This window comes from Dendrobium catenatum, unplaced genomic scaffold, assembly GCF_001605985.2.
Source record: "Dendrobium catenatum unplaced genomic scaffold, ASM160598v2 fragScaff_scaffold_53, whole genome shotgun sequence".
Taxonomy (NCBI): domain Eukaryota; kingdom Viridiplantae; phylum Streptophyta; class Magnoliopsida; order Asparagales; family Orchidaceae; genus Dendrobium; species Dendrobium catenatum.
The window spans coordinates 613513-626464 of NW_021318515.1; the positions used below are offsets into that span (position 1 = coordinate 613513).

Consider the following 12952-nt stretch of genomic DNA (forward strand, 5'->3'; position numbering starts at 1 on the left):
AAAATAAATAAATAAACTCATCAAATCTTTTAACACTCAACAACATCACTTCCTCACTTATATATCTTATTTTTTCATAAAATATATATCTAAAATACATTAAAATTAGAATTTGTGTGGGTACCCACTAATATAACTGATAAAATTTATTGTCGATTTTCTCAAAAAAAAAAAAAAAAAGCGAGAGTTAAAAATTATTAAAAGCAATCTATGTATTTTCACATCTCTTCCCAAAAATTCATGTATTTGCGCACTTCACCGGTCCTTCGGACCACCGTCACGTGGTCACCGCTGCCTGCCACTCGCCGACGTCACTCCACCTCACGTGAGGCCCCATGCACACGCCAACGCCATGGATTTTCCTCAAAGAATGAAGGGCTCGAGGATGGAGAAAGATGACATCTCAAATAAAAAGAAAGACAAGGAACGGTAAAAAATAGTACTGATACGTACCCTCTTCACATTCATAAATTTATAACAAAATTATTTTGGGATCCATATTATTCCAATGATTTAATGTCCATTTGTGACGACATCAGCTTTTTATAAAGCTATACGAAGAAAATAAGATTTGATTTGAGATGATTTTTTTATTATTTTTTAAAACAAAATTTTAGTAAAAAATTAAAATTAAAAAACTTATAATTATGGACGGAAAATCAAAACACTAAGAAAACGGAGCCAAATGAAGTCTTAATAAAAATAAGTGTGATATTTTTTACTTTATATTCAAATTTATCTAAGTACATATTATAATAAATTTTTACTAAGGAATTTTATTAGTGGGTCATCTAAATAAAGTAAACTAAAACTAAATGTTTTGTATATTATGTTTATTTAAAATGAAAATTTAATTATAAATAGGACGCAATGGAAAGAAAGAATTTTGGTAGCCGACCTCACCACACGTTAAGGATTTATCTTGTTATTGTTGTTGTATGTTTATTTTGATGATTATTTAGAAAGGAAATATTCTCACATGTTTTGTATCAGGATGAGCTTCGAGTATTTGGATTTGCACTGAGATTGGCGCTGCATATGATATTCAAGAGTTGCGCTAAACTCCTAATGCAAAAAATGAAATGAAATCCTTAAGCAATTTTTTTATTGGCGTCTAGAGATTGAGAATATTTAAAATTTATAAAGAGAGGTAGAGATTTTACTAGGGGTGAAAAAACAAACAAGAAAACATATCAACCAAGCGACCAAACCAATCAAACAGACCCAACAATGATAGCTGAGCAGCTAGAAAGTATTTTTATCACAAGATTGTCTCCTCCCAATAAAGCAAACAAAATAATGGAGGATGAAGAGTTGGCGAGAGAGATTCAAAGCTGAGAAGGAATGTTGAGAGAAGGCTCAATTACATTAAAATAAATTGACTTACTTATAAAGTTTAGTCAAAGGGCCAACTAATCAAAATACCAAGAATTATAAGAAAGGATTGGCAAAAGAGCTAAAAAAGATCAATTGATCGATGTTTATATATAGCTCAACAAACCCTCAAGAAAATCTGTGAAACTATAGAGAAATATGATGGAAAAAAGTAAAACAGAAAGCAATTTGATGGGCTTGCTAATAGGATATTATATAGATTCTGCGCTTTGTCGAAAATTAAGGGACCAAGTGAAGTATCTGTACGTGTAAGATCAAAACTAAAAAAATTAATAGTTTAGCATAATTCAAACAACAATGAGACCTATAAAGTCCTATAAAGCCAATAGATCAGTGAATATACAATGCCTTTTTGTCCCATATATTAGAAACTGATCATAGAACAAAGTATTTATTTCATTTATGAACAAAAATTTACAACAAAAACGATGACAACATCAAGCTTTTATCGAGCTATATGAATATTTTTTTCTCTGTTGTGTCATATTAAGACTTAAATTCCCATTTAAATCTAATAATGAAAATGTCATTTCTAATATTTTATAGCCAAATCTTTTTAGATCTACTTCTATCTTTTTATAGCATAGGCCAATCTAATAATCTACTATTCTAATTGAGTCGTCAAAAAGCTAATATTTTATATGAACAAATCATCTAAGGCGGCTCTCTCTAATCTTATGTGCCACTGGAGCAACTCCAACCCTTTTTACATATATACTCATTTTGCATTTTATCTATAAATTTAACGCTACTCATCCTCCTGAGCATCCTCATCTCTACAAACTTAAACTTAATTTTAAGCTTATGTTTTGTTGGCCAACATTATGCACCATAAATTATTGTAGGTCTCATCACCATCTTCTAAAATTCGGCCTTAAGTTTGATGGATACTTGTCTATCACATAGCAATGTATTCTTCTACTTCACACAATAGGCTCGAAGCTTTCCTCTTCTTCAACCATCCAATTTGAATTCTAATAATAATAGCCCCATCTATTTTACCATCATTTTTATCAATAGACCTGAAAAAATCTAAAATGTGCACTTTTTTAATAACTTGATCACCCAAAATCACAATCCCCACTAGATTTATTACTATGAAAACCTTTAGAATCTAAAATTGACCTCCATAATTCAAGTTTTTTCTCACTTCCCTCTCTAGTCTTATCAACAAGAAGAATATCATCATTGAAAAAGCATACAATAGGGTACATCCTCTGGCAAATGTCTAACGAGAACATCGCCATAGCTAAAGCAAATAGATATGGGCTTAAAAAAATAAGTAGAATAAAAAATAAGCCATTTTTTCATTTATTTTCTCTCCTCTCCCAAGTAACTTGCTCTCCTAATATTTTCCCTCTCCTGCAGTTTCTTCATCCTTGCCTTTTGTTGTTGTTAGCGCATCCATTATTGCCTCATAATTTTCTAAAAGTCATTACTTATATAGTGAGGACAATTAATTGATATTGGAAGACTATGACTTCGTTTGGGACAGCTTTCTTTTTGCTTCTTAAAGTGATTTTTTAGTTAAAAAATTAAAACTGTTTTAAGAAGCGGTAAAAAACTATCTCAAACGAAGCCTATATCATAAGCTATGTCTTCAATATCTAATCATAAATTCTTCTTTTCTTCTATGGTCACATTTTCTAGCTCCGCAATCCAAAATATAACTTCTAAGATGATTGACTTAAGGAACCCTCTACCACAATAGTTTTTTTTTTTCTTTTTTTTTTTTTTTTACCACAATAGTTTTATTTTGTGCTTCCATAAGATGCGTGTATTCACCCGATAAAAATTTGTATTATTATCATTCATTTCATGTTTGATAATTAACTTTATAATTATGGTATACAATATTGTAAAAAGATTGCAATTTTGGTGGCATCATAGGTAGGAAATATTATGACTTAAATTGATATAGTTCATAATTAATGAATTTTTTTTTGAAATTTTTACTATATACAATATTTTATTATATGTATGTAATTTATAATGATGCATTCATATATATTTAATTGATGAAAATTAATTTATAAAGTTAGAAGTGATTTTTATGAAAGTTAATGGTATATTTTATTAATAAAAATTCATTTATGTAATTAAATTTGTATGTATATATAGGTTATTTAAGTATTTTATATAAATTAAAATTTTTATTAAAAAAATATTTAGCTCTAATTTGTAAATTTTAGATAATTTAATTAGAACAAACAAATTAATAGTTAATGATAATGAATGTATGATAAAAAGAATAATGCATTCATTAATTAAAATTATTTCTATTTGATATGGTTCAAAAGGTAAAATAGATATGCACTTGTAGTCATTGATAGATGAGTTAAAAATCTAATGAAATTATCGATTATATGATCACATATAATATTATTTTAAAGTAAGAAAATTTTAGACAAAAATAATACTCATATTGATAATAAGTGAATTCATTGCATATAAAGAATACATTCTAGAGAAAACTAATAGTAATTTATATGAGAAAAATAATTCATATGCTTGAATTATAATTTCATTAAAATTTATATTTTTCATAATTTGGATCATTCATGTATTCAATTACATTTAACTTTAATATTTGTGTGACTATCTTTTTATGTATTATTATGAGATGAACTGAAATTTTTTACACTTTTATTGCATATGGCATTTTGATAAGTATCATTGTAGTTCAATCTCCTATATTTTAGGAGGAGGAAGAAGTTCATTTCAAAGATATTAGGTATATCATATCTCCCATCATTATCATGATCACCGGCACCATAACTATCATTCATATCACACCAATAACATGTAGTACGTGCTATATACCAACATCTAGATCCAAAATAAATTATGTTATTTTATCTATATTTCTCATATTCAGAATCAAGACTATCGTATGTCGAGCCGTCTAACTATTTCGATTTAGTGCAAATACATATTACCTATTATTCTTCTTATCACTACCTCATTATGCTTGATCATTGACCTCTACTAACCCCTACTTCTAACCATCGTAAAATCATCATCAATATCCACAAACCCAATAAACTTGTACTTCAATGTTATTTTAGAAAGTGGTAAGAAAACTCTCCCAAATGAAGATTAAATCTCATTTTAATTATATTATATTGATAAGATATTTAATTTCTTAATAAATTCAGAATTGGGTTTTTTTTTTGTCATTAGATTCATCTTATTGAAATGTTTAATTAAATTTTGGAGATATTTAAGCACTAAAATGCCTCAAATAACAAAAGACGATTTTAATATGTTTATTTAAATGGAGTTTAGATTATTTAAGATCTAATTTCAAATTTTTATTTAAATAATAACATGCTTTTACATTCAAAATTTAATATTTAATCGAATAAAATTTTGATCATTTGTTTCATAAAAAGCAAATTATAAAAATATTTATACAAATAATCTAGAAAAAAAAATTAAAAAAATTGGTGTTTGCATCAATGGTAAATGGTAATTGCCTCGTACGAGCATTGCCGCCGCTTGTGCCGTGCGGACCCACTGGGTGGCCGACTTACCTGTCACGATCAGGTGGGCCCCTTTCTTAACAGCCAATCAAGTCACGGCTACAGAAAATGCTACATGGTTGAGTAAATGCAGCCATTGACGGTTATCACTCGGTTGTGTTAGTTGAGATTAGATTTGTTGTATGGGGCGGTGGGGTCCTAACTCTTTGTGGCTCGCATTATGGAGCCAATTATAGCATGCCATACGGTCGGATTTCGCTCTCCGCAGCGCGAGACATGCTAGAGACTGTACCATCCTTAACAAGATGCTACCAATTAATTAAAAAATATTTTTAACCCACTATACTTAGCTTGGTTGGTGACGGAGTATAGTTGAGAATTCATAATCGATGACAACAACTCTTAAGTGGGGTCCAATCAAGTGCGGGTCATGAGAATTTTGGGATGGGTGCCTCTTCTAGGTTAGACGAGGATTAGTTACGCCGTCAAGCGCCCTTTCGAGGGTAGCAGCGAGTGGATACCTCGTCCCCAAAATAAATTATAATATATATGCTAATAGGGGTGTCAGTTTCGGGTCCCGAGTCTGGTTCGGGTTGAATTCAAAACTGACCCGGCATTATTCGGGTCAACCCGAACCCGACCCATTTTTTGCAAACGGGTCGATTTTTCGGACCTGAATCCGACCCGCTTCAGGTCTAGGTCAACCTGACCCGCTTCAGGTTTGGGTCAACCCGACCCGACTCGAATGAGCCGGTGCCAACAAAAAATTGCTAGTTTTCGGGTCCAAAAACGGGTGATTCTCCACTTTTCAGATCAAAAAAGGGTAAAAAAATTGATCAATCTCGGGTTGCCGAATCAAAAATAGATTTTCGGGTTAGCGAGTCAACCCGACCCAATTTTTGAAATAGGTCGAATTGATGAACCCGAACCCGACCTGTTTTGGATTCGGGTCAACCCTAAACCTGAAATTTTTGAGTCGGGTATCGGTCATGTTCGGGTCGGGTCCAATATTAACACCCCTAATGCTAATGTTAATGGTATTTGACATGTTAAAAAAAATTTCAAATCTTTTGTAGTTTGTCATAATTTTGCTTCCTTACTGCTTTATTTCTTAAGAATTAATATTAATCAACGTATTGATATTATCTTTCAATCAATTATTTTGGTATATAGGGTATACGTGTGGCAGCATGTAGAAGACCTACCGAGTGATTGCCTAAGTGTTCTTTATCAATCTATATGTGAATCATTATCAATTATGTTTCAAGTGGTTGATTTGAGGTTATTTGGATTTGAATTGGATAAGTTTTAGTATTATTGGATTTGTCTCATTGAGATGCTAATTTGATTATAAATTTGCTGAAATCATAATTTGAATGGTCCTATAATCAATTTTGGGCATTTTCAATTCATATATATATATAGAGAGAGAGAGAGAGAGAGAGAGAGAGAAAGAGTTCGGATTGACCCGAAAATCCGAAAATGATTTGTGACCCGCTGTAAATACTAAACGAAAACCTTCCAACGCCAGTCTGAAGTACTGCTGTTCCGCAGTCACGATTCAACTTCGTCGTCTCACAGTCGTGAACTCGCAATTCAACTAGAACTGGCAAACTCCCACATGCCGCAGTTCCTCCGCCGGTAGCCAGTCCGAAGTCAAAACCCTAGCCTTATCTTCCTCACCACCTCTCCCTCTCTCGATACCTGAAACCAAGGTCACCGCCTCTCCTTCTCTCTGCACCTAGGCTGTCGCTGCCTCTCCCTGCTCCAAACATCGCAACCTCTCCCTCTCCTTGTTCCCAAAGGGTGACACTTCACGGATTGGCAAGGTGTGTCGGGTTCACTTGGGTCTGAAGTGGGTCGGGTTCGAATCTGAGTAGGTGACCCAATTAAAAAATGGGTCGGATTAATTTGTGTATAGGATCAGTTCCAAGTTTAACCCAAACCCAACCCGTGACCCAATTTTGACAGCCCAACTTTTTATATCATTTCTCTTTGTAATAGTGTCAACACAATCAAGCGTTTGTTTTTTCTTAATTATAATAAGATTCAAGGAATCTTTAGCTAACTGCCAACAAATAAAAATCAAATAGATGACACAATTGGACATTCATTAGATATGTCTGTTCCTCTCTCTCTCTCTCTCTCTCAATTGGCCACTCCTACACTCCTAAAATGTATAAAAATGGAGAATAATTAATTAAATTTCATGGTAGTATTATTCAGATAATTATTTTAATATGCATGACTATCTTACTCAGCTCGCATGTGAGCGGGGCCTCTTAGGCTTACCAGTTATGATCAGTAAGAACATGATACATATAAAATGACCACAATTTTACCAGACTTGTTCTTGCAATTTACACATATCATATACTCTTTTACTTAAGAGAAATTACATTAAAAAAATAAAAATCTTACCATTTATATCACATCGGGCTTCAAAATCTTTTGATTTGTATGAAGATTAGTGCAACTCTTGGATACGTATGAAACATTAATCTCAGTACAAATTCAAAACTTTTGAAATTCATTATAGTACAAAATATCTTATGATATTCTTACATAATTTCCTTTTCATTTCTCTATAATTTCGCAACAATGATGAATTAATATGAGTTATTCATACTCTTCAAAATTATTGGTGTTTAACAACAAGCACTATCAATAAACAGGGTTTTATTAACGATTTTTTAACTAACTGTAGCAGTTTAAAATTACGCGACAAAAATCATTACAAAGGTTTATGATAACTGCAAATCAAATACATTTGTATTCGCGATGAGAGACTTTTGTAACGGTTTGTAAAATGCTTCAAATCTGGACAATAGCAATGGTTAAAACATGTACAATTCTATAGATCAGGTTAAAACTGCTATATCTTTTTAACTCACAAAGGGGCCTACGTGTTTCATAATAAAATGGTTATAAGTCCTTAGAGGATCAGAAGCTCTCTAAAGATGCAGCAATTGAAGTAAAACCGATGAGCCTGAGATCCTATCTAGAAAGAACTCAAGATGAATAGATCAGGTTAAAACTGCTACAATTCTGCAACAGTTAAGAGTATGGATAACTCAAATAGAGATAGAGAGAGAGAAAAAAGATAAAACTAAAGAGTAAAGTAAACCCCTCATCGATCTGCCATGCATTGAAGCAATCATGTGCTAAATGAACAAAACCAGGAGATGATGATGATGCATGTGCAGTGAGCGGTTGGTGGTCCACCAAATCTTCTCTTCGCCATTAATGAGCTAAAATATAAAGGAACAGAGACCAAATCTGACACTCTTATAGTATTCCAGGACCGTCCTTCATCCATGTCTCATGCTCCCACCATTATAACATCAACTGCCATTACTCATCTTCTCGCACTCTCCCTTCTTATTTTACCATTTAGACTTTAAAATACATGTACATACATACATGCATGCATGTGGCTGCACAATTTATTTTATTGCTGTTAATGCGCATAAATCATTGTTAAATTATATGTCATTGCTGATGTTTTTATCCACAGTTTATTTATTACTTCTTAAAACAAAATTTTAGTACAAAAAAAAACAATAAAAAAACCGTCCTAAATGAAGCCTAAATTATAATGTTCTTGTTAATTAGTACTATTATTATTGTTTGATGTTATGTTATTTGCAATATATTGACATCATTGTCGTCGTCGTTAGTATTATATCAAATATTTATGATTATATATGAATTATCTTCATAAATTCTTTCATTGTGAATGGTACAAGTGAGAAATACTTGAGACGTTAAGGTTTCGTTTGGGACGGCTTTTTTACTGCTTTTTAAAATACCTTCTTAAATAGTTAAAAAATTTAAATTTTTATACTATGAAGCTGCTTTAAAAAACAATAAAAAAGCCGTCCCAAAAGAAGCCTCGTTTGGGACGAATTTTTTACTACTTTTTAAAGCATCTTTTTAGTACAAAAATTCAGAAGCAATTTTAAGAACGAGTAAGAAAGCTGTCCCAAACGAACTCTTAATAGATTAAAAGATAGTAGTTTATTTTATAAAAAAAAAAAATCAAATTAAATTGATGTCATGATGGTTTGACAAATTTTATGATAGTTGTTGACTACCTAACTCAACCCTTTATTTTTCTCATCCAAAATTTGGGACCTGACAATAATAATATTTTGAGAAAAAAAAATAATGAGTAACATTTAATTTAGGGTCAAATAAAGTGTATTTATATTTTTAATATTTGCTCTATAACTCTAAATTATATTGTTTTTTAAATAATTTAGACGGTTGAAATCGCTATCAGAATTATTATACTAATGCATAACAAAATACTTTACTATAAATAAGACAAATTCCTACCACCACATGCACCATCTCTATATTAATTACAAGACCGCATAGAATAAATTTGCTGAGCACCTTCTTCCATCTCCACGAAAGAGTATAAATAAGAAAAACTCTACACTCCTTCAAGAATATTTATATTTAAATTCATGCCTGATCACATTTTTTAATCAGATGAACAAATAAAAATTCTCCACAAGGAAAATTATATAACATTCTTCCTCATTTTCATTAATACACCAAAGAAATTAAGCCCCACATACCTATTTTTTTTATTAATTGCTTTAGCAAATGCTGCAATGCTCTATAAAAACAAATCTTCAAGTTCCAATTCTTTATAATTTTAAGCTATGTTTTAATAACTAAGGCTTCGTTTGGAACAACTTTCATATTGTTTTATAAAGTAGCTTCATAGTTAAAAAATTTTTTTACAAAGAAAATTTTATACTAGAAAACTGCTTTATAAAGTAGTAAAAAAATTGTCCCAAATAAAGTTTAAGATTTCATTTGGGACAGCTTTTTTATTTCTTATTAAAACAGCTTTTTAGTACAAAAGCTTTAACTTTTGTACTAAAAAATTATTTTAAGAAGCAAAAAAAAGCCGTCCCAAACGAACCTATATTGTTCATCCTGAATTCGGCCAAATTTTGTATATTTGAACATTTTGTTTAACGTTCTATGAACTAACTTTGTCGCTGACGAACTCTGAACCCCCAAATTTGAACTTAATACATAGAAGAATCGCAGCAATAGCTACAGAGTATCGAAAGAAGAGATACGATAAGGTTTGTGCTATTGGACTCTACACATCCTTACTAGCTAATAAAACAAGAGAGGATGACAAGATTTAATCCCACCATTATTGTCGTCTTCTGCAAAATTTCTTCTTTCTTCTCCTCCCGGATTTATTATTCTGTCTGGGGTGCGGAGGGTATCCGGAGACCAACAAAAATGCACCACGTCACCTTCTTGGTGGGTATCCAGTACATTACCCATACTCGATACCGCTGGGTACTCAGTGCTTAACCGGACGGTTCTCTCATCCGGTGTCGGTACATAATAAAAGCTCCTTTGTAAGACCCCACAGCATCTCTGCGCCACCCCTCCAATTTTCTATTCCCCCTTTCTCTTTTTTTACCTCTTCATTAGTCTTTACAAAGCCAAAGGCTGATTGGAGAAAACAATGGGCAAATACACTGAATTGGGTTGCAGCATTTATTAGAGGTCCATGTGAATACGAATTTAGATATCACAACTTGGTTGGTTGGACACATGTGTCGGTTACAAGGACGGTTTTGACCGTTATTTCTTCCATCTTCTATTGGTTCTCAAAGAGCATAAATTAACTTAACCCATCCAACGCAATAAGTGCTTGGTACCAATCTAATCCCTGCTTTTTTGTCTATTAGTTCTTTGGTATGATTGGACAAAAATTGGCTTTTATTTATTTTATTGAGACTTTCATAAAGTTTAGGATTTTTATTTGCTTTAGAGTTTAGTCTAAATCTTTACATGCATGGATATTTAAGCTTCATTTGAGATAATTTGTTTTTATTGTTTCTTAAAGTAAATTTTTAATACAACAACAACAACAACATCAAGTCTTTATCCCACTACGTGGGACTACATGAATCCTTTTTCTTCATGGTGTCCTATTAAAGATCAAATTCTCATTTAAATCTAATAAAGAAAGTTCATTCCTAATATTTTCTAACCAGGTCTTTTTAGGTCTGCCTCTACATTTCTTAAAATAAGTCCAATCTAATACATCTACTCAGCCGGGTCATTAGAAGGCCGCCGTTTTATGTGACCAAACCATCTAAGACGACTCTCTAAAGTAATTTTTTAATAAAAAAAATATAATTTTTATACTTAAAAACTGTTTTAAAAAATATATATAAAGGTTGTCTCTAACAAAGTCTTACGCTTCGTTTGATTCGGTTTATGCTTACGTAAAAAAGAGTTTTAGAAAAGGAGGTTGAGAAAAAACCGTTCAATAAAATGGAGTTTCAATAATGAGATATGTTTGACTAATATTTTTAAAAGTGCTTATTAATACTTGAAAGTAATTTTAAATTGTTTGTTTAGGAGTTATGCTTTTAAGATTTTATAATAAAAGACATAATTCGCTTTCGAAACTCCGTTTTGTGATTGAAGAAGCAGATACGAAAAAAAATTTGTAACCGCCCAAAAAATGATGTTTATTAAAAAAGAATTATTGTTAATCTTTGATTCCAAACAATAAATACTAATTGATTTTGGCGTATTCAAACTACAACGGAGAAAAAAAGCCTAATTAAACGAGGCCTTAATTTTGAGAAAAATGACACTCCAAACAGATTTTCACAAGGAAAATATTTTGTTTTGCAAGATAAAACGTTGCAAACATGGCGTTATTTATGACAAAACATTTGTCTACACCAATTTTTAGAGTGCCATTTTTACTGGAACAGGAGCTTCAAGCTTGATTAAAATTTCCTTTCTAATGGATAGTTTTTAGCCGCTATTTTTTTTTTTCTGTTTTAAATATATAAATATACTAAATAGTTGCTTGAAAAAATAATAAAAATTCATTCCAAATGATACTTAAAACATTATTTGAAATAACTTCTGATTTCTTTTAAGAAAAATAACTAACAAAAATAATAAACTTTGAAATAATTTTTTCATAACTTTTTCAAACTTGTATTAAAAATTGTTTTTTAAAAGTAATATTTTTTGAACCCTGACCAAAGAGTTTTAAAGAGCAGAAAAGAGAACATATTTATTTCACTAAGTCAAACTTAAGACTTACTTTATTTGGGATGGTTTTGTTATTTTGCGTCTCAAAACTATTAGAGAAAAAAATAACTTATTAAAATTATTGCAAAAATAACTTTTTAATACAAAAATATTTGAATAACCAAATAAACATAATAATAATTTAAAAAACAAAATAATAAAAAAAAAATCATCCCAAACAAAACCTATATCAATCGGTAAGAATCTACACACCAACTAACCATAAGACAGTACAAATGTAGCCCTTTCATGGTTTTCATTAGCTCAGATTAATATTTTCAATGCTTCAAACGTTCACATAAAACATAAAATCCTCAGCATTTACTTGCAGCAGAAGGAAATGAAAACCAGTTAAGTTACAATAAATTCTGAAGCGTAGGCAGCACTATAGAATATTACATGTTCTACAATCTTACCTAAATAATAGAAAAAAAGTAATATTAATTGTAACTCCAAATGAACCAAGAGAAGCCATTGTTCGCCATTAAAGTGGCCTGCAAGAAAATTTGACTGAAATGGCTCAGAATTCTTAGTATGGCCTGTACCTCCAATCCATCCTTGCAGACCTGTGGCCTCCACTTGCTCCATAACCATACTGCAAGAGAGGTGTAGATGAATAGAATTATTGGTTATATTCAATCAAATTATATGGAGAGTATTTGCTTATAACTATTTTTTAAGCCTCCATGATAATAACCATAAATATTGGGAACCTAACTCTGCTACAATTAGGCTTCGTTTGGTTATTCGGTACTTTTGTAAAAGACAGGTTTAAGAAACATTGGTTCGAAAAAAAGAGTTTTCTAACGGAGAAAACACATAAAAAGCTTTATCAAGACAGCAGAAAAATGAAAAAAAATGGTGTTATTGAGAACGCAGTTTGATGAACCAAACAGTAAAGAAGAAATAACTTTACCGTTTTAAAAATGAATGAGCACAAAAAACGCCCAATCAAACTAGGCCTT

General features: G+C 31.2%; 1 protein-coding gene across 3 annotated transcripts in view; it reads right to left on the reverse strand.

The window, feature by feature from the left end:
- Window positions 1–12212: 12212 nt before the first annotated feature.
- The window catches only part of LOC110096886 (DAZ-associated protein 1), a 57079-nt gene continuing 56339 nt past the window's right edge, over window positions 12213–12952 (reverse strand). For all 3 annotated transcript variants that reach the window (XM_028694425.1, XM_020823025.2, XM_020823024.2), the window contains one exon: window positions 12213–12582. In XM_028694425.1, coding sequence (XP_028550258.1) covers window positions 12517–12582 — 66 coding nt within the window. In that variant the 3' untranslated portion in view covers window positions 12213–12516. The remainder of the gene's footprint in view (window positions 12583–12952) is intronic.